Consider the following 27,208-nt stretch of genomic DNA (forward strand, 5'->3'; position numbering starts at 1 on the left):
TTGTGCCCAGCACTGGAGCCACGACAGTCAGTTTGCCGGGGTCACAGTGGCTTTGATGGTAGCATTTTGCTCAGCGCTCACCTCTCACCTTTTGTCATCTTAGATCCCACCTTGCAAGTGGACACGGCCACCGCCAACCTCACGGTGCAGGAGAAGGAGTCCTTCCCGCTGGACTGCAGCATTCTGTCCCGCTCCAGCCCGGAGTCCCACTTTGCGGTGACGTGGTACAACCTGCGGGCCAAAGAAGCAGGTGGCCGTGCAGAGGAGGACGAGGAAGAGGAGGAGGAGAGGGAGGCGGTGCTGAGCGTGGGTCCTGACGCTGTCTTCAGCCCCGAGGCCGGTCGCTGGGAGGGCCGCCTGCGCTTCCAGAGGCTCTCGGCGGTGCTTTTCCGGCTGACGGTGCTGCAAGCCGGCGGTGCCGACACAGGCAACTATTCATGCCGTGTGGAGGAATGGCTGGCAGACCCCAACGGCGTGTGGTACCGGCTGGCAGAGGAGGAGTCGGGGACGGTTGCCGTTCACGTGCAGGATGCAGGTGAGAAGAGGCAACAACCCTCTTGAGGGCATGGCCCTGGCATCCCTTGTGTCTTTGGTTCAACCAAGATAAAAGGGCCAAGGAGTGACTGGGATGGGGTCTTGCCTGCACCGGGGCAAGTCTGTGATGCCAGTGCTTTTCCAGCCAGCTCAGTGGCTTGTAGCCCAGCTCTTGGTCGGGCTTGCACATCTGTGCTGCACTTAGCTCTGTGCTAGGGCTGCCCATCCCGCAGCAGTTGCTGCCTGGTGTGTCTGGGTCAGTGGAGGCAGACATTGCCCCCCGCTGGGGTTTAGCCTTTCCCTTTGGGAAACAGACATGGAATTTGACTTAGTTCTGCACAATGACACAATCTGTGGCACAAGAGTCTCCTTCTAGCAACTCTTGAAGCCATCAGATGGTTTAGAGGCCCCAGAGAGGTCACGAGAGTTTTGTGGGCCCATAAGGGAGATACCCTGGGTTGTTGCCTCTGTGTACCATCACTGAGGGAAATGATGCTTTGCAAGGCTCCCAGCTTTATAAGACATCAGAAAGTCCACACAGAGAGTCCAGGGGCAACTCTCTCTAGCATTCATGAAACTCTTGGGGGAAATAAAGCCGAACCGTGCCCTGCAATAGCTTTTTTTCTGCTGCTCTGTTTACCAATATTGGTATTTTTCTCAGAGCCTCACTTTCTGCATTGACACAAATTAATGAGCATCTGGTTTTTATGTTTCTGAAGATGTTTATAGGCCATACATTGCAAGGAAGCTGTGAAATGTGACCATCCTGTGTCTCTTTCCAGGCTCCACACTGCAGTCTGTCATCTGCTCCAATGACGCCCTCTTCTACTTTGTGTTCTTCTACCCCTTCCCCATCTTTGGCATCTTGATCATCACTATCCTCCTGGTGCGATTCAAGAGCCGAAACTCCAGCAAGAACTCGGAGGGCAAGAACGGGGTCCCCTTGCTGTGGATCAAAGAGCCTCACCTCAACTACTCTCCCACTTGCCTAGAGCCACCGGTCCTCAGCATCCACCCAGGAACCATAGACTAGAGAGGCAGAGGCGCCCAGGGGGATGTGCAGAGAGAGAGAGAAGCAGAGACACACCAGGATCCCTAAGGAACAAAGTGGATTTTGTTGTTCTTGTTTCATTTGTTTCACTGTCTGTGCCCCAGCGCAGTGGCTGAGCTCTGCGGAGTGCCCAGCTTACGGGGACAGGAAGGTCCGAGGCTTCCTCCAGCGCCTGTGGGAACGCACCACCTCACCCCGACAGATGGAGGGTCCCTGTGCTTGCTGTACATAGCGGATGTTCCTCTCTGGTTAATTTTGCTCCCATCAGTTGCTGTCCTTTGGGCCATTACTTTTTTGTTGTCATTTCTTTTTTGGTCACTCCAGGAACTGTTAGGCTTCTCCTGCCCTCCAGACAGTGAGGGGATCCCACGGGCCTTTTGGTCCTGGGACAACGTCTTTGGAAGTAAATGTGTGTGTTTTACAAAATAGACTGTGGTTTTCCCCCTCAGACTCGGTGCCACGGTGAAGAACGTCTTTTCCCTAGGTGTGCTGAGCTAGCTCCTCCCTCTTCCAAAACAGACGAAGCCAGGTCCACCTCTGAGGGGTTAGCTGGGCTGTCAGGAGGTCCATCTCAAAGGCTGGCTGTAGCCTCAGTATATTCTTGCCTCCATCTTACTGTTCTCTCAGGAGGGGGCAATTCACCTTTTGGGAGCATTTCCCGGTCTTGGAGAGACTGAATATTTAGCGTGCTTGCGATCAGGATGAAAGCAATTTGGTTTGTCTCTAGGAACTGAAGGGGGAGATGGAAGGAAGACACTTGAAAGCCCTGACTTTGTTGCTAGAAAAGAGGGTCATTGTACAGTCCAGCTTACCAGAGTTGTGCTCCTCCCCGGTGTCCATGCTGCCACCTCTGAGGAGGTGGGTCCCCTCTGTGCCCCAGTCACTTGGGGGCAGGTGGCTGGATCCAGTCTCTGAAGGCTTCAACATGACCAAAGTAATGACTCTAGAAAGGGGGAAAGGGGAAGGAAACTCCACGGTTGGGTTCACAGCCTCTGAATGGTTCAGCCAAGGAGCCCAGTTGCAGCCATGCCACGTAGCAGGGACATGCAATTAACCACCACGCGTCACGAGTTTCCCTGTGGCTTGCACTACTTCCCGGTGTGAGCTTGGCCAAGGCAAGGAGCCTGCACCGCATCGGCGCCCTGGGGGCTTCCCTGTCCCCTTGTGCCACAAGAAATCTTCCCCTGTTTGCATGTGTGCATCTGCCATTTTTTGTTCCTGGGGCTTTAGGAGGAGAAACCATTTCTCCATAAGCTCCCCCTCCTGGCAAAGTCACCTGCTCTTGTCGTAGGCAGTCGCTGTGGCAGGAAATGCTGTTCTTTCTGTGAAAGATATGGCTCTCACGAACCAAACCAGGGCTCTCACCACATGGGGCACCGGAGTGCCCGTACCCCATAACGCCAAGTACCCCTGCCCTGTCCTGTGGAGGAAACCGCCTCCTCCCCCATGCGCCCTAAGCGTCACGTCTGGCGGAAGAAAATGTTTGCCAAAAATGGCCTTTTGTTGTCTTCCTTGATGTCTTCCTGGCAAATCCGGCCATTTATTTTTTTGCAGCATGGCTGAAGCCAACCGGGGCGGATGGGCGCAGCTGCAAGACCCCCACCCCCCCAGCCTCGTGCGAGAGAGGTGCCATACCCACAGCCGCTGTCCTCTGCAGGAGGGTCGGACTGCTCTTTGTGAAGAGAAGGGGACCTCAGCAGATGCTCTGTAGCACTACTCGGTTAGACCCTGATGCCTTGGTGTTTCAGAGGTGGTGAAGGCTCGGGTGGGAGGGCTGCACCGCGCATCCTCCCTCCCAGCTGAGAGAGGGTCCACGTGGCTGCGAACCGTCCCGTGCCAGGGCCATTCGAAGTCAGCCACCTCGGCTCCTCCACCAGAGCGGCACTGGTTTCTTCTTCCGCTGGGAAGGCCAAATTTCACTCATCCTTCTGTGAAGTCTGCCTCCTCAAGACAACTGCTTACTGGCCCCAGCATATGCATAATATCACACTCCTATATATATATATATATATATATATCTCTGTACGTATCACACACCCACACACTTGTCTTCCCTTTCTGGATAAGGCGTCTGCAAAGAGGAGTGGGATGAGAAGTGAATGGAAACGAAGAACGGAGGAGCAAACAGCAGCAGCTGCAGCCAGTGGGTATTGTTTCGTAAATGTAGTATCTCTTGTACATACTGCTCCCGGGCAGGAACTGCAACTCATTTCAGCTTTAAAGGAAGGAAAAAAAAAAGAGAAAATGAAGTCGGCGGGCACTGTTCTTTCCTGGGAGAGCACTGTGCTGCACCCGAGCCACACTCCTCCTCGTCAGCCTGTCTGTCCCGGAGCAGGGGTCTCCCGGAGGGCTGTCCTGTGGCCCCCTCCCCCTGACCAAAACAGGTCCCTTCGCAGCCGGCGGTTCCTGCAGCAAGCCCAGTCTTTCCCGGGAAGCGGCTCCCATGGTGATCCCTGAATGTACCTTGCTGGTGACATTTCTCCGTTGCTCTGGCAGCGTATTGCCCGGTCTCAAACTTCTGTTTTTATAAGGCAGACTCTTCCTGTAACGAGTTTTAACACGAAGCTTTTCAAACCACTCTCTCTGCTGTAACTGTCTGTAATGACCCGAGAAGAAAGAGAGATACCCTATCCATGCATGATGTGGAAAAAAATGTTTGGGATTTTTTTTTTTTTTTAAAAAAAAAAAAAAACACAAAACAAAACAACAAAAACTTTGTACTATGTTGCACTAAAACATGTTTTATACAACACACCTGAGAGCTGTAGTAAAACTGTGTTGAAGTTGTGGTTCCTATTGCTGCTGGTTTTTGTCAGATTTGGGCTTTCATTATGCCTTTATGCGCGCTCCCTGCATAAAGGTATGCTGAACTCCCCCTTTGAGGCAGCCTCTCCCCCTCCCACCACCCCTAGCCCCCGATGCAGCGTCTCTCCTCCTGCCCCCATAGAGCATCACCTCTCTCTTGCAGGCTGGAGCTTGCAGACGCCTTGCCACCCTCTGCCTCTTCATACTTCTCCCTCCCATCCCTTAATTCATCCCGTAATAGAATATAACATTTAACAGAGACACGGCAGGTCTGTTTATCGAATGGGCTGCACCGGTTTGAAATTGCTCTGAAAATAGTACTGTGCTGTGTCACAGTCTGAAGAAAAAAAAACGTTGTTTTTTTTTTTTAATAAAATTATCCATAGCAAATAAATTTATCCATATAAAAATATCCAAGCAAATAATTTTAAGTAACCTTGATGTAAGGTGCATAATATAGTGCACTACAGAAGTTGCTTAAGAAGTTGATGTAAAATGCAACCTTTTAACTCTCATTATCCACTTTTACTTTGAATAAGGGTTTGGCCAGTAGCCTTAACCTCCCCCATTAACTGAATAAGGGAAGTAGCATCATACTTCTTACCTGTATAGCAAAAGTGCTGTGAAATTGTGCAAAATGCACTGCCAACGCAGCTTGGGTTTGGTTTTTTTTTTTTCCCCCCCACATTCATTTAAAACAAAAAAAAATATAATTGCCTGCTATAATAATTGTATGAGAAAACTCTGTTGTCCCCAGACACAACTGGCTGTTTGCTTCTCCCCAGCCCCCGCAGTCGGTTCTCTTGGGCTGTACCTGCTGTCATCTCTGAGGAGCAGAGGTTTTTAGCTTTACACATGCTCAGTGCTAGATGGCAAGTGGTGTCCCCCACACGTGGCAAGCTGGGGCTAGCCATAATGGGTTTACCAGGAGGGATCTCTGCCAGCCCCTGTACGCTCCCTGTGGCCAGACATGTGTCCTTGACACCCCACCCCACCCCACCCGGCATGCTCATATGGGCAGGACCCTGCTTCGGGGCAGCTTGTGTGGGGTTTGCTGCCTGTCTCCTGCTGCTGGAGCATGGCGAGCAAAGCTGCGGTGGGTGCTCCCGCTCCCCTGAGGACCAGAGGATGTGCAGCCACCATGCTGAGGGGAAGGGACATCGCAGGGCTGGGCTGCTTGAAGGACAGAGGCACCATTGCGTGTTCCCACCAAACCCCCTTGTGTAACTGCCTTCCCCCCACCCACCGCCCACAAGCCCCAGGCTGCTAGCTCCAAAATGGCCTCCCCGCTGAAGCCAACACACAGACGGAAAAAACAGGCCTGGCTCTGGCTTATGCTTGCATGCTTTAATCCAAATGAAGTTTGCAAACAAAGTTTGTAAAAGTCTGACAGAGTGAGAGGCAGCAGCGGCGGGGGGGCTGGGTAAGCGCGCCCCCTGGGTTGGGGGTCCTGCTGCCCCCGCCTAGGCAATGCGGTACAAGTCCTTGGCCACCTGCTCCAGGCGGTCCCTGTACTCCAGGTGGGCGTAGAGGGAGGTGTTGACCCCTCGGAAGCCGTGCATGGCCCCCCACCAGCAGGCCGCGATGGCGGCAGTGGAGTCGCTGTCGCCCCCGTGGAAGAAGGCCCGGTGAGCCAGCTCTGCCCAGGAGTCCCCTGCCCCCAGCAGCGCGTCGTAGGCGATCATGGGGGCGTCGTGCCCGCTGCTGCCCCCCCAGCCGTCGTAGCTGAGGGAGGTGTAGAACGAGTCTCTCTCTTCCACGCCGTACTTGGCAGGGAAGGTGGGCAGCGAGACCCCGTCTGATATGCCTCTCTCCGCCAGGTACTTCTCCCATTGCTCTTCAAAGTAGCGCCTGCAAAACGGGAGACAAAATGGAGGGGCTGTGAGAGACGCCCCGCGGCAGAAGCACATACCTGAGCTCCCCGCAGGCCCTCCCAGCCACGACAAGAGCTCGGAGCGACAGCTCAGCAAAACAGTAGGCGTCCCCCCAGTTTGTCAAACTAGGGACATGATTTACAGTAAGAGGCACAAGGACATGTTTCAGTGAGTTGAGATTTCCCCTGCCTCCAGCCACATGGGAGAAGGCAGCCCAGCACCTGCTGCTGTGGCGCCACACAGGATTTGAAGGCTCAGAGCGAGAACTGAGTCATCCTCCCAAATTCAGAGCACCTCCACCCCTGCCTGTGTGTGCCCCTGTGCACGGAGCCACGCTGAATACGCCGCCACATTTGGTTATAACTTTCAAACTGAGCTCAGCCCCGACGCCTGGTGCTGTTCCCCAGCCTTGCTTCCCATCAGATCGCCGTTGCCTGAGATGACGAGTCTAGCTACCTCATACTGGATCCAAAAAATGTCACGACGACATGACCCAAACACAGTGTGACTTTTCTTTCTTTTTTTTAACTAAGTAAGTTAGAGGTATTTTTTCCCTGGGGGACTTCAGAGACTTTCTGAATCGATTTGATCCCGTGGCAGGCATGTGCTGCTCGAGGAGTTCACCATAATGTGATTACGGAAGCTTAAGTATAAATAGGGCTCGCCCTCTCGTACGTGAGGTTTTTTAATTTTAACAAAAGCCGGTGCTGGAAGCGTAGCTCACCATTGCTCCATGTTCTCCTCCACGAAGAAGCCGGCGTCCCGCACATAAGCTTTCGCCCGCGGCAGCACCTCCAGCAGCCCCTTCCCCCAGGCCGGGGGGGGCACGCCGTTCACTGCGAAAGCCGTGAAGAGGGCCGAAGCCAGGGACCCCAGGTAGCCAGTGGGATGGTGGTGGGTCATTCGGCCGCTCTCGATGCTGACTTGCACCAGGGTGTCCATCTCGTCACGGTGGTGGAAACGCAGCCCGATGCACATGGATCGCATGGCGGCCCCGCAGCCTCCCGCCCGGGGGCTGAATGGGATCCTCCAACCATTCGGCCGCCCCGGATCCAGCTTCAGCACGTTTTTCTCACATGTGGCACCTGGACAGGAATGGCAGAGCCCAAGAGAGAAAGAAAGGGAAGAAACAGGAACACAGATCAGTAGGTGACAGGGTCACATAGCTTGGGAAGTGAGGGAAGACAGGCAGGGTAGCAGGGAAGGAAGCATTACTATTTCCAAGGGATTCAGGCTTCCCTGTAAAAACATCAGTTGTCTGTTCACATATGTTTCTTGCCTTAAATCACCAGTGCACCCTGCATATTCCCAAGCAGACCTGATGATTCCTGTTTGTGAAAATAATTTAAAAGCCTGGGGGAGTAAAAAACATTCCACTGCTGATTTATGTAATTTACATTGTTTATATTTACATTTCATGTTATTTATTAATTGATCTAGAAAACATATATACTATATGTATTAGGTATATTATGTACACATATATCTAGATACCTAGACAGACATATATAAATATAAAGGAGGTATGGAGGGCCATCAGATCCCATCAATCCCCAATCCAAGGCATGCCCAAGTAACTCTGTGATTTTTTTCCTGACAGTTGTTTAGCTTCTTTACAGGACCCTTTAAAGACAGTGACCCCACATGCTCCCCAGGAATCTTTCCAGTTGCCTCGCTGATAACAAAATGTTTTCCAGATCTCCCTTGCTGCAACCGAAGTTTGTCAGAAGGCAGTGAGTGTGGTATCTCCCTCACCACAACATGGTCTGCACAGCTGGCTTTACTGTACTCCCCTTCAATAAGCTGAAAAACAACTGCACTAGGTCAGACCAAAGGTTTGTCCAGCCTACTAGGTCGTCTCCATATGCAGCCACTAAGAGATAGCTACAGGAAGACTATAAAAAATGAAGGCAGTACAACATTTCCCCAAGAAGACCCACCTGGCTTGCAGCAGGCAGGGGAGCATAATCTGCTTGAGTCAGAAGATGGATGCAAAATGCTGCGTTCAGTAACCCCCAGTAGACCTAGCCACCATGAACTGGTCTCCTTAGCTTGAACCCATGCATGCCTTCAGACTCCTTTAACATCCCACAATAACCAGAGCCACGATTTTGTTATGCAAAACATTTCCTTTTGTTTTAAACCACCATTTGACAATTTCCTTAAATTCCCCTCTAATTCTTATGTTACAAGAAATAACGACTTTTCATGCTCCACGCTATTCAAGACTATATACTTTGTCAGTTTTCTCCTGCTTCGAGCTGACACCCTGATTCAAATTTTCCTCTCTTCTGGTGGGAAGCCACACCATTAACTCCTCCTTGCTCACTTCCATCTCTTTCATAGTTCTGCTACTTACTTTTTAAAGAAAAGACTCTGCTTCTTCCAGTGCTGCTTTTTAAAGAAACTCACTTGTTAGTCCAGCTCTTGGACTTGTTAGTCCATAGGATAAAGCCATCTGCACAAACACATCCAATTTTTAGAGCCCAGCCAGCTTCCCCAGCCAGGACCACGAAACAAGTTTTGAGAGCTAAGCCCAAATGCTCTTATGCAAGGAAGAAGAAATGGGTTTGAAACATTAAATTATCTTTGATTGTCTTCTGCCTTGCCTTTTTCTCTTAGTCTTCTCTTCTGGCCAAATCTTAAATACTTCTTTTTTTTTTTCCAGCAGAAAGGTAAATCAAGAGCAGGTTTCAAGTAGCTTGACTGAAGTTTTAGTGTGTCGGACAACAGCAAAAGTGGACTCAAAAGACTAGTCTTCTCCTAGCCACAGCGTGCCTAGTCCTCTCTCAGACACACAGGGCAACAGCAGCAGTTGACATGCCCACGCACCCAAAATTAGACTGTTGCTCCTATACTTTGCTGCCTTACCAGGACAGGTAGCTGATAAACTTGCAGGTGCTCTGTTACTTCAAAAGTCAAACTACGTAGAACAGAGTAGCAAGGAAGAAAGGTCCAGAAACTTCATGTAACTCTATAATTCAGTTTACCTTTGGTGCAATTCAATCACCATGACCTGGGAGCTTGCTAGTCACAGCTAGGTACTGCGCTAAGTACTCTGCAGAACTGTTCACTTCTGCACTTCCACGTATACGCTTGCCAGTAGGATTTGGTGTAAGACAGCCTGTTTTACCTGCACATGGCATTTACAGCACCCTTGTAACCAAAATACCTCCACATCCAGCACAGCTGTAAGACTGGCTTCTGGACATGTGCTAAAAATAAATAACAGCTGGCTGCTTTCAGGAATAAGGTCATGTGGATCCTTTTATACTTCTAGTCTAAGTGTCTTGAGTATATTTCTTTTCCAACAGTGTTGTTATATTATAGGCTTATTAGATCAGCTCAGGATACATCCCTCTGCGCAGTGTGAATAGGTGGACAAGCTCCCCGTGAAATGTTGTCTCACACTGAAAAAGCGGCTCGGTCCTTAAGGCTGTCAGGCTATTTGCCCCGCAAGCCTGTCAACTGAAATCAATTTTGAGAATGGAAATGGCCTATGCAAGTCTCCCCTACAGGAAAAAACAGCTTGCTGATCAGCGCATCCCACAACATCAGACCACTTCAGCTCTCATGAATCCCTCCCCCGGCCCGAGTGACCCAGGCACCACCCACACCTGCTATTTCACCAGCCTCACCCATGCCTGCTGGGCCAGCACACGAGTCTCTTCACACCCTCCCCAGCAGATGAGGACTGCTGGTTTTGTAGTGCCGCACGGCCAGCCAACCCCTGGATCAGTCTAGATATTCCTTACACATCCTTCTTCCCGGTGATTTGCAGAGTGAAAACTGTGGGGCTGTGCTTCTCTGCTGGCAGAAGGCGTCTGGCGTGGGTAGCACTGTCGCGACGGAGGGAAGACAGAGTCACTCAATATGAGTGATCAGCAAGCTTCGTTTATTGAATAGTACAGCCGTCTTTTATGCTTCGTTATAATTAGCTAATACATATTCTGCAATACATCTTTCTGATTGGCCTGTCCTCCAAACTTCAACCCCGCCCTTAGTTCCTTCTTTACAGTTACTTTCATCCTCTTTTCCCATGCCTGAGCAGTTGCAATCTCCCTGTTATCATACAACAATTACAGTCAAGGACAGGGTGTCCTTGCCAGCTCAGCAGTTACGGGGGCTGAATCCGATGTTTCTCAAGTTCTTGCTCGGCCAGCTGGATCATGTCTACGCGACCCTTCTCAGCTAGCCAGTCTCCCACATAGCACCAGGCTCTGCCAGGACTGACCGCCACCAACCTCTAACTGAGCTGCCTGGGAGTTTGTTTTTGTGATGTCTCGAAGTGGGAACGTGTTCAGGCCTCTAAATCTGCTTTTCATGTAGTTTATTAATTCAGTGCTGGCTGCTATGTATCAAAATCGTCAGTATAATTTCCAACTTTATGATGATTAACAGAAAACTGAGGCATTTTTTCAAAAATCAAACTATACTAAGCATTGCACTTATGGCCTATAATAGGACATTAAAAAGAACCTGTCAAAGACACATTTTTAAAAAGCTGTGCCAACTACCTTGCTCATATGTTCCTGGTAAAACAGACTTTCTGCCAGGAAGACAAGGGGAAGGGGAGAGAGCAAAGGGACTAGGGTAGATTAAAATCAAAATCTGCATAAAAAAAGCAAAGCAAACTCTGTAATCTTGCTGGAACTCTAAGAAAGACATTTCTTCAGGACATGTTTGTGCAGGTTGAGAGCAGGCAACTCAGTCCTTGATAAAAAGTGAGATTGTTCTTGCACTAACTGTAGTCAAAAAAAAACGAGGAAGATGACAGGACTTAAACTGTAAGGAAAGAGTGGTTATTTTGCAGTAACAACTTGCAGCTTTACACCTGTGCATATTACTTAAGGAGATGACTGCTGATAACCTGGAAACGAAAAAAAAATGCATAAAACAAACCAGTAAACAACAGCTAAGACTCTTGTGGTTTATGAAGTATTACAAGTATTATCCTATGCTTTTAAACAGTTAGAACATTTGAAAGCCGATTCAGGAAGACTAAACTGAAATCACATTGTCAGGTCTTTTTTAAAAAACAGGTTTAAAAAAAAACTGCTGTAGGAGTTTTTGAAACAGGAAATTCCGTTTTGGAAATCCACCAAATCCTGGTTAGGAATCTTTTGTACTGACAATAAGAAAATAAAAGTAACCTGAGGAGGTTACTGGTCTAAGGAAAGAAGAAATACGAGCAAAGAGCAGTATGTGAAGAAAGACAACCTGGAAAAGTTTCAAGTACAACTGGATGTTATTTCTGGAATAGGCTTCTATTCAACTTATTGAGACTTTTCATGAGCACAGACAATAACAGTTGTTTGGGATCAATCAATACGCATAAAAAAAGGTGAGTTAAAACAACCACATAGTGATAAATAATTCCACAGGGAGAGGACTTGGACCAAAAGACAAAGTTTAGAAGCAGAAGGTTTCCTGGAGAGCTGTCAAGGCCGATATAGTTGTACCATGAAAAAAGAAATATGGCCATGTTTGTGTCACTTATTTCATTGGCTTCATTACCCGTGAAGAACAATGAATTTGGGGCTGTGGCACATCACAAAGAATGATAATGGGTGTAGGGATTAACTTGCCACTGAATTAAGACAGTGAGCTTTCTCGTGGGGCTGCATACTCGAGGGACCCTGCCGTAACCGCCTGGTGACTCATAACATTGTGGGAATCCCTTTGTTACTGCAGTTTTTGGTTTTCAGGCCTGGACTCCCTTGTGTGGGCGAGCAATGTGACTTTCCCCCACAGTTCTGGGGGAATCTCTTCTCTATTAGGTGAAAGTTGCAGCAGCAACTTTACATTCTCAGCCTTAAGGGCTGCAATTCCCCGGTGAGCACTTACTTTGGCCAGAACAGCATCACTTTGGGTTATGTTCTCAGTTAAAATCCATTTACTCTGAACTGCCGAAAGAAGTTATTGACATGCAACTTCTACCATTAGGATTTATCAATATGGCATGGAGACTCCAGACTGCAGACAGCTTTTCAGGATATAGATTAGGTATTCCCTTTTGTAGTACCTCAGTGGGCATTAAAATGTTAGGTACCAGGATTTAAGCTCTCAGAGCCAAGCACCTTTCCTGTCGCTGCAGCAGGAGCACTCCAGAATGCTGTTACAAGAACATTCCCAACAAAATTCCATTTTTTTCCACGTTGCTTTCCCCACTACATCTCAAATTTTACAAGGTTAGGTGTCAATGGACCCACTAAAGAAGCTGCATTTCTTTGTTTAGCTAGATAACCTGACCTCTCCTTGTCATTCTGATTAGCATTCATTGCAAATTTACTTTTAAATCCTTCACTTCCAAATAGGAACTGCTTTTGAGCATATTGCAGCTCGATTACTCACAGGACTGCAGCAGGTGTGCTATTATCCTTAACTATTAATTACTAACATTTAAATTTTAGGTTCTTCTCGTCTCAGGTTTTCATCACCAAGCTTAAATATCAGAGGCAATAATAGCTTCCAGGTGCTATCTCACTGCCAGCTGTGGTTAGTCCACCTTAGCAGACTCCATCAGCTGGGGGAACTACAAGATGCTCTTTCGCCAAAACAGCAGTGAGTCTCTCAAAGTTTAACCTGCTGACTCCTGCTATCCTGGCAAGCATCAATACCCCTTCCTAAATATTTCATTAATTAGGCTACTCCAACAACTGAGACCATCTGTGTTAAAGAACACTGATAGTTTAGTTCTTTACACGAGGGCAGGAGGTCACTCTGGAAAGATAAGAGGAATAAATTCCTGCTCAAGTTTCCAACCTGGTTTACCTTGGAAATGCACAGCTCTGTCACACTACGCTCAGTGACCCTAAGACAGCCATGCAGAATTTAGCCTTTCCCATGTTTAATGTCAAGCCAGAACATTCTTGATATATTCTGGCCACTGCAAATAGGCATGTCTAGGTAATTTCTTTTCGATGTATAAACTTTGCATAGCATTGCTGAATTTGAGTGTTTCCTGGATACTGCATGCTGCCCGCACTAACAACATTAGAAGCCCAGCCTCAGTAGCTCTGATTTAAGTTTAATTCAAGCATCCAGAAGGGGCTGGGCCACGAGCCCAGAGAGAGATGGCGTCGTCAGGGACGAGTTGGGTCAGCAGGCCTGGGTGAACTAGGAACTAACTACAGGAATACGTTGCATACGGTTTGGCTACTGCAGCCTGTCAAGGCACCCTTCCTCAATACTGCCAGACACTGCCAGTCCCCGCTGCCTGTGCCCCTACCTTGGTACCACTGTGTCTATGCAGAGAAAAGAGAGATGATGAAGTAGAGGGTTCAGAAAAGGCAACTGTGGCCTGATTGTCCTGGCACAGAAAGTAAATGTGAAAAGCTAGCCACAAGGACACTTTGGGTTTACTAAACTGAATTATTCCAAACAAGGTTCTTTGTGCTTTTAAATATATTTTATGTGTAATTTATTGTATTTATTATGAGAAGTTCTGTATTAATTCTCTGTTTAAATGTGTTGCTTAGGACAGCATCTCAGGGTGCACATTATACATGGCTGAATTCGTGGTTTTCATCCACTGAGTGTAGGAAAAGACACATCTCCAGCACAAAAGCCAGCATCCTTCCCCTGAGTTCAAGGCCAGGCCTCAAACATGCCTGTAAGAATGTTTTGTAAACATGGGCAAAACAGTATCTTTTTCATCTACTTCAGAGAAGCCCACACCACTTCAGCTTGCCTTACTCTGTTCTCTTCAGTTCATCCTGAAACAGGTACTCAATGTGGAAAACTTCTGCCTTTAAACCAAATACAGTCAATGCTATAAGCAGAGCCAGGGCCAGCCTCAGTTCCAAGCTGCAGGAAAGAGAGAGATGTTAGCGAGACAACAGCCCTGTCCAGACAGCATTATGGAGGGATTACCTGGAGCTCTGCCTTTCATGTCTTTCATGCACTCCTTGTAGTTCTTTGCAATCAGGGAATAGAGATGCGCTAAACTTGGGTTCTTCCCAGCAGCTACCAGGGCTTCGGCCGTTGCCAAGTGCATCACAGTATCATCGCTGACTTTCCAACCTCGGATGCTGAGGTTGCCGAGTCCCCCCATCTCCGCCAGCTCCTTGTGGATGGCTGGGCCGCTCTTCTGGAACTCCCATTTCCCGTTGTAATAGCCCAGCGTGTCACCAACTGCGCTTAGCACCATTGACGCCACATAGTTTTCCATTGCCTTAGGACACAATTTTTCCCCCAGGCCTGCTTCAGTGCAGAAAACACTATGAAAAATAAAAAAGAATCACAGAATGATAAAATCATAGAATGGTTTGGGTTGGAAGGGACCTTAAAGATCATCTAGTTCCAACCCACCAGCCACGGGCAGGGACACCTCCCACTAGAGCAGGTTGCTCAAAGCCCCATCCAGCCTGGCTTTGTATGCTGCCAGGGATGGGGCATCCACAACTTCTCCGGGCAACCTGTTCCAGTGCCTCACCACCCTCACAGTAAAGAATTTCTTTCTAGTATCTAATCTAAATCTCCCCTCTTTCAGTTTGAAACCATTACTCCTCGTCCTATCACTACATTCCCTATAAAGAGTCCCTCCCCATCTCTCCTGTAGGCCCCTCTTTAGGTACTGGAAGGCTGCTGTAAGGTCTCCCCGAGGCCTTCTCTTCTCCAGGCTGAACAACCCCAACTCTCTCAGCCTGTCCTCACGGGAGAGGTGCTCCACCTCCCTGGTCGTCGTTGTGGCCCTCCTCTGGACCGGTTCCAACAGGGCGGGAGGTTGACAACAAAATCTCTCGCAGTTCGGTACAAGCCTTGACTGCTGCGCTCCAGCAGGCTGGATAGCCGGCCTAGCACCCCTGTCTCCCTCAGAGGATATATTCCCTCAGCACACGCTTCCCCCCGGGTCCAGGGGCAGCTGGCCATCTCCTCCCAGGGCAGCGGCAGCAGCTCAAGGACTATGCTGGGTGTTGCGGCCAGAGCGCAGGCAGGGTGTTGACCCCCTCTGCCCAGCGCAGCCCACACCACCAGCAGGGTTAGATCAGGCTCCCGGCAACTCGGCAGCCCGGGGATAACACGAGGCTCCCTCTGAGGAGGGCCTGGCGGAGGCCGTCAGCAGGGGGGCTCCGGGCGATACCTGCCCTTGCTCCACGGGCTGGCCACAACAGCGGGCACCGGCGGAGCTGGCTTATCCCAGCGGGAACTCTCAGTCACATCCCCACCGCCCCCGAAACCACGCTCCTCCTCAGGCGCCCCACGGCAAGGGGGGGAGACGCGGAAGAGGGGGCCGGCCCCGGACGGGTACTTACGCAGCCAGCGCGGCCAGCAGGGCTCGCCAGGGCGCGGCCCGTCTCGGGAGCGGCAGGAGCTTGCCCGGAAACATCCGCGGGCCTCGGCGGTCGCTGCTCGCGTCAGGCGGCTCCGCCCGGCCCGGCCCGGCCCGGCCCGGCCCGGCCCCTCCGCGCGGCCCGACCGGACCCGACCCGGCCCGGCCCGGCCCGGCTCCTCCGGGGCACCCTGGGGCGGCGCGACCGTCCCGCCGGCGGAGGAGGCGGGCCCCAGCTTCCTTCCTGGTGCCGCCGTGTGGGGGCCAGGCTGTTCCCCGGCGCAGGCGGAGGGCCTGCTCCCCAGGTCGGCTCCCTTCCCAGGAGCCCGGGAGCGGAGCGGTGTTCGCTTTCATTTTCGGGGCCGGCTCTCGCTCGGCGCTCTCAGAGTCGCCACAGTCAACTTGGGAAAGGAGGCTGCCACGTGGGAGTGAAGTCACCGCGTGGAAATGAAATATTTTATTTAAATAAAAAAAAAATATTAAAAAAAAAAAAAAAAAGCAGACCTTGGGGGGTGTCCCTGTCCTTTTTCACCCTTGGTTTCTCTTTCCCTATCCTTTCTCAGCTTTCATTCACTGCAGCCTGAGCGGAAGCCTCCAGTCGTTACCGGGAGCCCTTGCCCGGACCCCTGGTGTTTGGGGCCAGGGCTCTCCCACCAGCCCCCACCTCAGCCCCCGGCTGAACCCAGCCTCCTCCAAACCAGGGCTAGTCCTTGCTATCTCCAGCGGTCCGGCTTTGTGCTGCATCTCGAGGCCCTTGCTGATGCCGTTGCCTTGCTTCATCCTTTATTTTTAAGGGTGGTGGTGATTAGGCGGCTGAGGGCATCCAGTGCAGGGGAAAGGGAAGGGTCGGCAGCAGGAGCAAGAAACAGGATTGAGCACGGCTCGGGCGGCGTTCTGTGGAGGCCGAACCTTTTTGCCAACCGTCAGTCACTTGACGTGCTCTCCGCAGCCCCAGTTCACCCCAGAAGGTACCGGCGCCTCTTTACACGAAGGGAAAAAAATTCCCCCCTTGCCTATGAGAGAAAGCAGTGGTAGTTTTTGAGCTGCAGCCCTGGGGGATTTCAGGGCAATCACAAATGTAGCTCTGGGTCAGAGCAGAGTCCCTGGGGAATTTGGGGGCAAGGGAGAGGAGGGGGCTGGAGCGGGGCCCTGGGGATTTCAGGTAGCAGAGAGCACAGGGGCTGCGCTGGACTATCTGCCCGGGCGGCTGCAGAGGTTCGATATGCCGTGCCCGTTCTGACATCTGCTGCTCCTCTGCAGCCCGCTGCAAACGTGGAGTTTGAGAAGCATCTGGTAGAGAAAATAGTAACAGAAAAGGAAGTGGGAATAGAAGCTGCCGGTGTCTCGGCACCGCCAGCGGTGCCTGCTGACCTTTTCTGCTTCTCTGCTTTATATGGAACAGCTCTGAATTTACTCAAGTTGGCTCAGCGCTTAAAAGCAAAGCAGGGTTTTTCTCTCCTAAGGTTTAGGCCTGCAAGAGGGAAAACCCCTCCTGCTTTTGGCTGCTTATCTGTGAGGAAGGGCTCCTGCTGCAGGAAAGTTGCAGGGTTGCCCAAAAAGGGACAGGAAAATGGGAGAATGCCTCTGCATCAGCACAAAATGCCTGCGGCACTAAGATCTTTGGATCTCATCATTGTTTCCTAGTTCCTGAGCTCTTTCAGCTTCCTAAAAAACGAAACCAAGATGTGCAGTGGAGTTAAGTGACATCTGAGATGTGTCACAGAAAAACTTTGAGGGCTCCTTGCTGACAGATGACAGAGAATGTGCCAGCAGCAGGAGCCTGCAAATGTGGGGTGGGGAGGGCGGCAGTTTTCAGGCTCTACTGCATGCATTGATCCAAGGGATCACCTTATGCAAGTCCCACAGGATGCCCATGAGGTGAGCAAGAAGAGTGCTCTTCATCAGGGAGCACCTCCAGCTCTGAGACGGTGCAGGGCAGTGTTGCCCTGACTCACCCCATGGCGCAGAGAGGTGGGCACAGCCCCTCCCGCTTGGCAAGGATGGCCTTCTGGTGCTGAACCATGCCAAGAGTTAAAGACTCACCATGTTGCACCTTTCTGGGTTTTTTGGTTGTATTTTTTTTTAATGAAGATTTAGACTGCGGTGGACCAATGGCCAGGATATGCCTTCTGGAAAGTACCACCTTGGAGCAGCTCGCTGACATGCCGCTGCCATGTGTTGGACACTGTGGTTAGCACTCACTTAGACTCAGAATTTTCCTTCACATTCATCTGGAAAAAAAGGGTAATTCTTTCTGACTAAAAAAAAAATGTGCCTTTCTAGATGAGCCCAGGGTTGAGGGCTCCTATTCGGAGAGGCTGTGAAAGGTAGCATTGCAGCCCTGGAGCTACGTACTGGTTTAGACCCTGTGGGACATTTCCTCAGAACTACATGAGGCCTTCAGGCCAAGAGCTGGAGGAAGATGAATATTAAAAATGCAAGATGCACCCTCTTAAACATGGCATTGGCCGCTGTTCTAGGTCCTACAGCTGTCCCTGAAACGGGATTGCAAGGGAACATCTGGAATTCTCATTTTTCACCTCTTCTCTTTGCCCCTCAGGTTCAAAGATGACTTTCCAAGGGATCTTCTGGGGGCCTCGAGCATGTTCATTTTGGACCAGTGCCAACCCCTTAACAGTCACTCATTCTTTTAATAGCACTTTTTACTCTGTAATGGCCCCAGGCATTTTTTTGAGTGGGGAATACTTCTGGGCTTACCCTAATTCTTAGTCCCCAGGTGCGTGTCTGTCTTTGTCACTGGCCAGTAAATAATAAGCCGCTGTTAACAGGGGCATTCAAAACAGGGGCAGCAAATGCCACGTGAGGTCTGCTCAGGACCTGGCCGGCTCACTGCGGGGAGTCCAGACAGCAATTGCTGGTGAGGCAGCGGTGCATGACTCCTCATGCAGGTGTGAGGGAAACACTCGCTGCTGCAGGATGCTGGGGGCTGCGACACTCGCCCTGGCTGGATGTTTGTAGCAGGGGATGAGCACACGGCGGCAGTGGGTGCTTCTGGCTTGGTGCTTCCTTCATCCTAGACACGGCAGGGCACTTGCTGTCTCGGTTTCTCCAGCTAACACTTGTGGGGTGGTGACCCTCACTCAGAATCACAGAATCACAGAATCTTCTTGGTTGGAAGGGACCTTTGAGATCATCGAGTCCAACCAACAGAGTCCAACAAGCAACTCGTTGCCTGACTTCCCATGGTGATGTCGTGGGGGCCCCTTTGCCTCCCTCCATCCTGTCCAAGGAAGCACAGCTGAAAAAGATAGCAAGAGCCTTGGCTGCAAATACAACCTGTGCCTGAGGGGAAGCCAGTTGCAAAGATGCTTTTGCCTGGACATGGGATCATGCATGGGCATATTTGGGGAATAAGGAGAGACATTTTGAAGGGCTTGGCTGGAGCAAGTTTGGGAGATGGCGGTAAAGGAGGTGCCTCTAGGTGACCAACTTGGTTTCAGGGAATACTGGGCTTCGGCTCTTGATCAAGAAATCAGGCTTCACTGCAGAAATATCTGCCTCTTTCTGTCCAGTCCTGCCTTCTTTCACAAGAGAGGGTCTGGCTCACTGCCCAGGGCAAAAGAGAGACAGTGGAAAATTAGTGTGAACTATGCGTTGTGGCACCTGCCGCTCTCCTGAGGATGCTTCCCAAAGCCCTCTTTAACACAAGTTTAAAAAGAAAAAAATAAAAATAAAAAAAGACCCAAACCACCAAGTCTGTTTCAAATAACCATAATTCTGCCAGGTAGAAGATAAGTGGATTGCTTTACCACAGAGAGAGGCAGTGCAGTGCCAATTTGGGACAACCAGCAAGGTCAGTGACATAGGGAACATCTCCTGGGTGAGCTGAGGGCTATGATCACCTCTCTTATGTTCACAGCTGGGAAAAGGAACTCATCTTTACTGCCCCTCCATTAGGTGTATAGTTGGCTTGTTGGTAAACAGGAGTGTGTAGGGACAGGGATCTGCTTGAGGGTCAGAAGGCTCTACAGAGGGACCTGGACAGGTTGGATCAATGGGCCACGGCCAATGGGATGAGGTTTAATAAGGCCAAGTGCCAAGTCCTGCATTTCGGTCACAACAACCCCAGGCAACACTGCAGGCTTGGGGAAGAGTGGCTGGAAAGCTGCCCAGCACAAAAGGACATGGCGGTGTTGGTGGACAGCCGGCTTAACATGAGCCAGCAGTGTGCCCAGGTGGCCAAGAAGGCCAACAGCATCCTGGCCTGTATCAGGAATAGCGTGGCCAGCAGGAGTAGGGAAGTGATCATGCCTCTGTGCTCGGCACTGGTGAGGCCTCATCTTGAGTACTGTGTTCAGTTCTGGGCCCCTCACTACAGGAAGGACATTGAAGTGCTGGAGCGTGTCCAGAGGAGAGCCACCAAGCTGGTGAGGGGTCTAGAGAACAAGTCATATGAGGAGAGGCTGAGGGAACTGGGCATGTTTAGTTTGGAGAAGAGGAGGCTGAGGGGGCACCTCATTGCCCTCTACAACTACCTGAAAGGAGGTTGTAGAGAGGTGGGTGTTGGCCTCTTCTCCCAAGGGAATAATGACAGGACCAGAGGAAATGGTCTGAAGTTGCAGCAGGGGAGGATTAGATTAGATATTAGGAAGAATTACTTTACTGAGAGGGTGGTCAGGCACTGGAACAGCCTGCCCAGGGAGGTGGTGGAGTCCCCATCCCTGGAGGTATTTAAGAAACGTGTAGATGTGGCACTTCAGGGCATGCTCTAGTGCCCGAGATTGTTGGTTTGTGTCTGTTTGTGGTTGGTTTCTTTGTTGGTTTTATTTTGGTTTCTTTTTTTTTTTTTTGTGGTTGGACTCGATGATCTCAAAGGTCCCTTCCAACCATGAAGATTCTGTGATTCTGGGATCTCCCCAGCAGGCTGCAAGTCCTGCTTTCGAGCCTGGGGACGTCAGTGAAGCAATCCTGGCTGGCTCCTATGGACCTGGGGTTTGGCTCAAGCAGTTTATCTGAGGCTCCAGGGATGGCAGGCCGGTTGGTCCTTGATGTAAATCAAGTGACATTTTCATTTTCGACTGTGTGCCAGTGCTGGCACTGTGCTCCCCACCTGCAGGGTGAAGATGTCTGCATTGCTGTCCCTTCTGCTGCTTTCTTTCCATGAGCTGCTGGCAGTTGTGTCCGTGTCCTTCCTGAGTCTATTGGGGGGGTTGGGGGAGCCCATCGGAGGGATGTTGTGCCTGTGAGCAGAGGGGCCCATCAAGCCTGCCTTACAGCCACTCTCAACTCACAGCCACTGGCAAGCTAAATGTTGAGGTTTTTGGCACTTTCCAATGAAGATAAGCCCTAGCAGGATGTGATGGCGTAAACGTGGCCAGCCACTTGGCGATGGGAGGGGAGGAGGTTTCATCATGCTATAGGTTTTGAAATGTGATGCTTTTCCTGCATTGCAGAAGCAGCAATGTTTAAAGTGCTAAATGTGCTTTCTGCTTTGAGAGCAAAGGAGCTTTTCTCTTTTCTGTGTGAAAAGATACAATCTGGGGAACATAATTGCAGGCTGCGCTGTAGAAGAGGTGTGTCAGGTGCGAGGAACATGAAGAACAGCCACAGGAGAGGGAGTTCAGCCTTCTGTGAGAGAGAGCACAGTGCGTCTCGCAATCCTGATAGTAGCTCTGCTGAGGCTCCTGGTGTTGCAACAGCAACAGCAGATGCGGCCAAGCACATGGGGTTCACACAGGCAACGTGTGCTTCCACACTACAGCAGAGGCAAATAAACTACTGGGCCCCTCCAAAAACTACTGCTCCTCTTCTTTCCCTCCCACTTTCCCTCCTCCCAGCTGCATGCGTCCACCTCCTGCTATGAGGGTCATCCACCTCCAGCATAAAGCCCATTTGGCCCTCCGTCCTGCCAAAATAGAGTTAGGTGAAGGTGAGAGAGAGTGTAAAAATAAGGGTGGGAAAGGAGCAAGGCTGGGGAGTAGGGTCTCCTCTTTCTTCTCCCAGCAAGTTGCAAGTGTCTTCAAGCTGTGTAAGGAAATCACAGGTTGTGTACAGGCATGAGAGCTAAACTTGAGTAAGGAAGAGGTGGAGGCACTAGCTGACGTCTGGGGAAGCAGGCAGATGAGAATGGTGCTCAGAAACTCCCATTAGCTTATCAGGGAGCACTTATAGCACCAAGATGTGCCAGGCTGAAGGATGGCTTTCCTCAGCTTGAATGACTTAAACTGAGACTAGGCGAAATCCTAGGTATGGTGGCTTAGGAAAGGCCCTGTAGTGGCTTTGAGTTATTTGATTGAGTGGTTGTTTTCCACCACAGGGATTTCTCTAATGCTGGGTTGAGACCTGAGCCTTCTCTCCTGCCTTTCTCTTCTGGCTGTCTCTTTACCAGCTCCCTCTAAAACACTGCTGTTCCTGGGAATGTCTCCTACTTTTGGTCATATACCAAGGTAACCAAAGGGGCATGAGAATTGGTGGGAAAGGGCTTAGGCGCAGCAAAACACGACATTTTGAAAGGTTACTTCTGCATTTCATTCTTCATGAATTGGATTTCAGAGAATTGGGAAGTACTGGTGTATGACAGAAGAGGAACATATGAACAACACCACTGAATGCTCTGTTTTATCCATTGGTCTAAGAAGGCTTAAAAATATCTGCCTGCTTCCTTTCTGTACTTACGCACTTTGTGTGATGCAATTCAATGGTGATGCTGCCTTGATGCGTGGAGAAGGAGGAGCGGAGAGGTGTTTCAAGGACATTGACTGCTCACCTCCCCTCCTCTGGCTTCACCCTTACCCCTTGCATCTACCCAAACTTGCAGGGGAATGAAGCCTTTGGAGGAGGCCACCGAAGACACCGATGTGCTATGGTTAGCCCTCTGGTGTGTTCCCACGATGGCCCTGGTCTGGAAGAAAGGAGGGGTAAGCTCTTGACAGCAATCCCTAGGCAAAGGAAGCTGCTAATTGTGAAACCTCTTGCTCTTAAAACTGAGGTAGCATTTGAGATCTGAGAGGAAATATTCTGTCATTGATCTGCCAGGTATGTGGCTGCATAAAGCTGCAAGACAGTATTAGAGGATCTGGTTTGCGGAAAAAAAAACGCCAAGCATATTTGATTTGTGATAAATGTCAGACCATGTGTTGTCAAAAGTCAGTTGCAAGTTAAGAAAATCACAACTCCAGGAGACAGAGGGAGACGTGGGAATAAGGATGCTGCCCTTCATGTAGGTCTAGTATTGCTGCAGTCTGTACCCAGCCAACGGCAGCGACTCTGTACCACCTCCAAGCAGTGACTTCTGCTTGAAGCAGAGGAGAAAATAATACTTGCACTTTCGTTCTGTATCAAAGACCCTTTTGCTGTGTTCCACCCCAAACCCTCAGCAGTGGGAGCGCAGGACAGCTACTTGTTTGACATGGATGTGACAAGACCATGAGCTCAGGAGTCAGGCTTTGTGTCTGAGCAGGCATTTGCTGAGTGTGGAAAACGCGTTGGTCTCTGGTCTGTCAAAGAAGCCGTTGTGCTGGAGTATCTGGGGGGCTGTAAGAGGCAGAGGAGTGCGAGATGTTTTTGCATGCTGTTCAGTCATCTGCTTGCACTGGGACTGGTGCTTGGGAAGTGAAATGTTGCTTATCCCATCCTCGGTCTCCAGAGCCTTCTCATTTTTTCCACTGAATATCCCTGACATGCCAGCCGCTTTGATGTAACCTAGCCATGCATGGCTTAAGTTTTCTTGGCTGTGATAGTGAAACCTGTGAGACCACGCTTGGACTGACACAAATGTGTCCAGCCATAAATGAGGCTGGATGGGGAACCCGTAGGTGCCTTGTGCCATGGCCAGGAGGAAGCAAACCAGAAGAACTGATTGCAGTCCTTGCTGAGCAGGGGGTGGTTGTATGTGTGGGTGGTGGTAGGGAGAAATGAAGGGCAACATAATCCCCAAATTCAGGAGCTGGCATGTGAAAACATGGTCCAGTGGTAAGAATTTCTACCAGTGGAGAGGAGCACAGCAAAGGTCATTGCTATCGTTAAGAAACCCAGGCTGGAGAGATATGTGAGCTGGGATGTCCAAGCAGCCTTTGGTCTTATTTCCAAAGGCGATCCTAGGGTTGCTGATGGGACTTGCAACCTTCTAAAGGTCCTCGCCATGGTACAGCCTTCTCCTGAAGGTTGCAAACTTCTGAAAACCGGGGCTTGGCTGTGAGATGCCAGAGAGGGAACCTGTGTGTATATGGGCATGGACAGCACATCTGCCAAACAGGCCAAACACAGCACCTGTGCTGTAAGATTGCTTTTTCTCTTCTTGAGGTTCTTCATGAGGATGTTTAGATCTTGGTCCTCCCCTCAGTCTTTGCCTTCTCCCAGTGGCCAAAGTGGAAGACAAGATACATTGTCAGGGGAACTGAATCAACAGACAGGCTCACCTGAGCTTCACAGCAAGTGGATGGTGCCTCTGAAGAAAGGCACAACCAAGTAAAAGGTACTCATGCCCTAGAGCTCCGAGGGTTTCCACCAATAACGTGTGGTACCCATGTAAAGGGGAAAGTCCCATGCCTCGCACTTACAGAAAATCACTCTTTTTTAGATTCGAAGGGAAAAGAAACAAACCAAAGCTGGACACCACATTGGAGTTTGAGGTTCAAATGTTTTCAGGTTTCATTCTTGTTTTAGGCTTTGGGGGCTTTTGCTTTTGTTTGTTTTCTCCTGAACTCCCCCTCCCACCTTCAAATGTCAACCTGGCAGGTTTCTGGAATTGAGTCCTTTTGAGCTTTGCTTCCTGAAAGCCCTGAATTTGCACTTCCCATGTTGCTGTCTGATTTGTGTCTACACTAGAGTGAGCTATGTCTGCAGATGCATCAGCAAGGACAGATACATAGCTGTCTCTAAATAAGCAAATCTGCCAAAAAATGTGGTTGACAAGAAAGCTACTCCGACGTGAGGAGAGGCCAGTCTGCAGGTTGCCAGCACAATCTTGCTGCAGATGGAGGTTTTGGAGGATTTCTGTACTGATCCCGCTACTGAGCCCATGTAAACTGAAACCAGCTAATGCTTTTTAACACATATATGGGCATATTTTTTCATAGGGTCAGAAAAAGCAGGGTTTCTGACAATGCTTTTCTGACCAGTGAATTCCTTATTCCAACACAGAAACAAGCCAGAGCCCGGTAAGGATATACAGGCATAATCTCAGCACAAGGAAAGAAAGCTTCTTATTTTCTTACTGTTAGTCTTAGAAATAGATGTTTCTTTTCTCTTTTTTTGGTGGATTTTTTAAAATAGACCAGTCTAAACCATATCTGGTATATAAAATCTCATCCCAGCAGAGCTAATGCCTTTAAAATGAAGCCTAACCACAACCAAAGCACAGGATAACAATGCCTAGCAGCGCTGATTACAGGTAGCGCTTTCAGCTCTGCTTTTTAACAGAGGGTGTAATTCTGCTCTTCAGGCATGACTCCTCTCGAAATCAGTGTTGCATTATATATAAAAATATGTGTCAGAACGGTATTCACACTTGCAAACACTGTGCTTGTCCATATGGGGAAATTGCAGGTAGGAAGCTAGGCTGCGAGGTAGCAGCATGATCATTGATTCTCATTATCTCCTCATTTACATGCTCCTAAGTGGGCGCAAGGTGTGATTTGCCTTACTCCACTCTCAAAGACAGGAGAGGTTTGAACAAATGCTTTGGGTGAAATCATATACAACAGTCAGAGCTGATTTAATGCCTGGCTTTTGCCAACAGGGATCTGCCCCTTCTCTCTGCCCTCAGCCCACCAGACTCTGCTGCTGACACTGGTTCTTGGGCTTGTCTGATATTCCAGTAAATTGATGCAACTCACAAAGATGGCCAAGAAAAGGAGGTTGATTTTATTTATTTTCTTTGTTGGGTTAGCATGTTGAACCAGATTCCAAGGGGCCTCTGAGGGATAAATGTTCCAGGATGAGATTTGCCCCTCTCTCTGGTTGACAGTATGGAAGTAATTCTTGGGATTTTTGTAAGCCTGCATCTAGAAACCAAGCACCATGTGAATCAGCTGTGAATTGCTAAAATCAAAACAACATTTTGACAAGCAAATCCCACTTACAGGTTGTCAGCCCTTAGTCATATTGACAAATTCCTGAAGTTGGCAGGACAAAATGCCCAACAGATCTCATGTAGAAGGCAGATCTAAAGAGCTACTTTTCAAACATGCTACTTTACACCTTGATTCATTCATTTTACACAGGCATTTTCATATCTGCATGTCATCGTGTTGACACACATGCTTAAATGTATTCTTGCTTATGTTTGCACTAAGCCAGTTTCTCGTTGTCACTGTGGTTTTATGATTAAGACAGCTTGAACTTCTGTGGACATCTGCAAAACCTCTACGACCGAAGTCCTCAGACCTTGCCTCCATGTGGTCCCCTCTGAAGCCAACTCAGAGCCTTACACTTTTTTCCCCAGTGAATGCAAGAGCAAGCTCTGTTCCCCAGGTAACACAGAACACAACTGCCCTATCTGGGTAGGAATCAGACTGAAAATCAACTTCCCCATGATGCAGCCTCTTGTGCCAACTAGCAAAATGCCTGATTAGGCAGGCTTTCCAGGGACCCGGCTGTCCTTAGCTGCACTCCGGCACTGCCAACACCCGGAGCAGGGAGCGCAGGTGCCCTGCCTGCCAGGAGAGGCAAGGCTCCAGCAGCCCTCTGAGGCAGGAGAACAGGGCAGGGAGCATGCTGTAAACATGCATATGGTGCAGCAGTAGCCCTCTGAGGTCAAGCAGGTTCCTTTTCAATGCTTGCTCATTGCTGCATTTAAATCTCTTCTGTGTAATAGCACCAAAAAAAAAAAAAAAAAAAAATTACAGCCCAGCATGTTCTACCAGGGGCTGTGTTTCAGCAGCGTCTACCTGATCGCTCGCCTGGTGTGGCAGCCAGTGCTGCTGCTGCACGTGGTGCCGTGTTGTCCCTGCTCTCTGTCCTGGGGCCGCAGTGAGGGTCGTCAGGATGAGGCCACCTCAACCACAGCCATGCTCCTGTAGAGCTGCCAAGCCCTGGCAACCTAAACTGCTTGTGAAAACAGGACCAAGGCTCTCAGCCCTTTATGAGCCAGCAGAAGCCAACAAAGCAACCAGCACAAATAGTAACTTACAGCACAGTATAGCTGGCGACAGAGTTTGAGCCACCAATGTGCTGAAATAGCTGGTGCAAATGTTAAAGAAAAACATAATCACCTCATGTCTTCTTCACAGCCTGCTACTGCTGAGGGCTGTGACTCCCTGGCCAGGAGGACTGGCACAGCCATTGGAGGCAGCACAGCCTGCTTTGTTGAGGAGAACCGGTGTATCTGCTGCTCTGTCTTCACACACTGGGGTGGAAACCGTGGGAGATCCTTGGGTTCTCCTTTACGGGCAGATGAACCACCTCTGTTGCAGGGGAAGAGCTTGCAGGAACTAACCTGGGAGAGGGTGGATGAGGGCAACTGTGAATGCCATCTTGCAACCTGCGGAGAAGAGATCCACTAACTCTTTCCTGTGTAGACCACTTCAGCACGCTGGGCTCTTCTGCATGGTGGTTACACAAACAGTGATGCCTCACAACAGCAAAGTACAGCGATCGAGTGAGTCCCATACAGCAATTTGCTGTGAGCGTAAATGAAGAGGGTTAATCCCAGATTATTAAAGCAACTTCGTTTTTGACAAGAAGCCTTGGTGCTTTGAGGAGTAAAAA

The 27,208-nt window shown here is 49.9% G+C and overlaps 2 protein-coding genes across 4 annotated transcripts in view; one reads left to right on the forward strand and one right to left on the reverse strand.

Moving 5' to 3' along the window:
* IGSF3 (immunoglobulin superfamily member 3) overlaps positions 1-1,567 on the forward strand; it is a 75,273-nt gene extending 73,706 nt beyond the window's left edge. For both annotated transcript variants that reach the window (XM_074146284.1, XM_074146294.1), the window contains exons 8-9: positions 104-535; positions 1,317-1,567. In XM_074146284.1, the coding sequence (XP_074002385.1) occupies positions 104-535; positions 1,317-1,567 (683 nt within the window). The remainder of the gene's footprint in view (positions 1-103; positions 536-1,316) is intronic.
* Positions 1,568-5,717: 4,150 nt separating this feature from the next.
* On the reverse strand, positions 5,718-15,686 carry ADPRH (ADP-ribosylarginine hydrolase). Of its 2 annotated transcripts, none has more exons than XM_074149380.1 (4): positions 15,522-15,686; positions 14,140-14,486; positions 6,989-7,349; positions 5,718-6,241 (listed from the first exon to the last, which is right to left on the reverse strand). In XM_074149380.1, exons 1-4 carry the CDS (start codon positions 15,593-15,595, stop codon positions 5,854-5,856), a joined length of 1,170 nt encoding a protein of 389 aa, XP_074005481.1. In that variant the 5' UTR covers positions 15,596-15,686; the 3' UTR covers positions 5,718-5,853. The 2 variants fall into 2 exon arrangements, with proteins under 2 accessions (XP_074005481.1, XP_074005492.1); XM_074149391.1 differs by having other exon boundaries at positions 15,350-15,526.
* Positions 15,687-27,208: the final 11,522 nt, after the last annotated feature.

This window comes from Numenius arquata, chromosome 1 (assembly GCF_964106895.1).
Source record: "Numenius arquata chromosome 1, bNumArq3.hap1.1, whole genome shotgun sequence".
Classification (NCBI taxonomy): Eukaryota; Metazoa; Chordata; class Aves; order Charadriiformes; family Scolopacidae; genus Numenius; species Numenius arquata.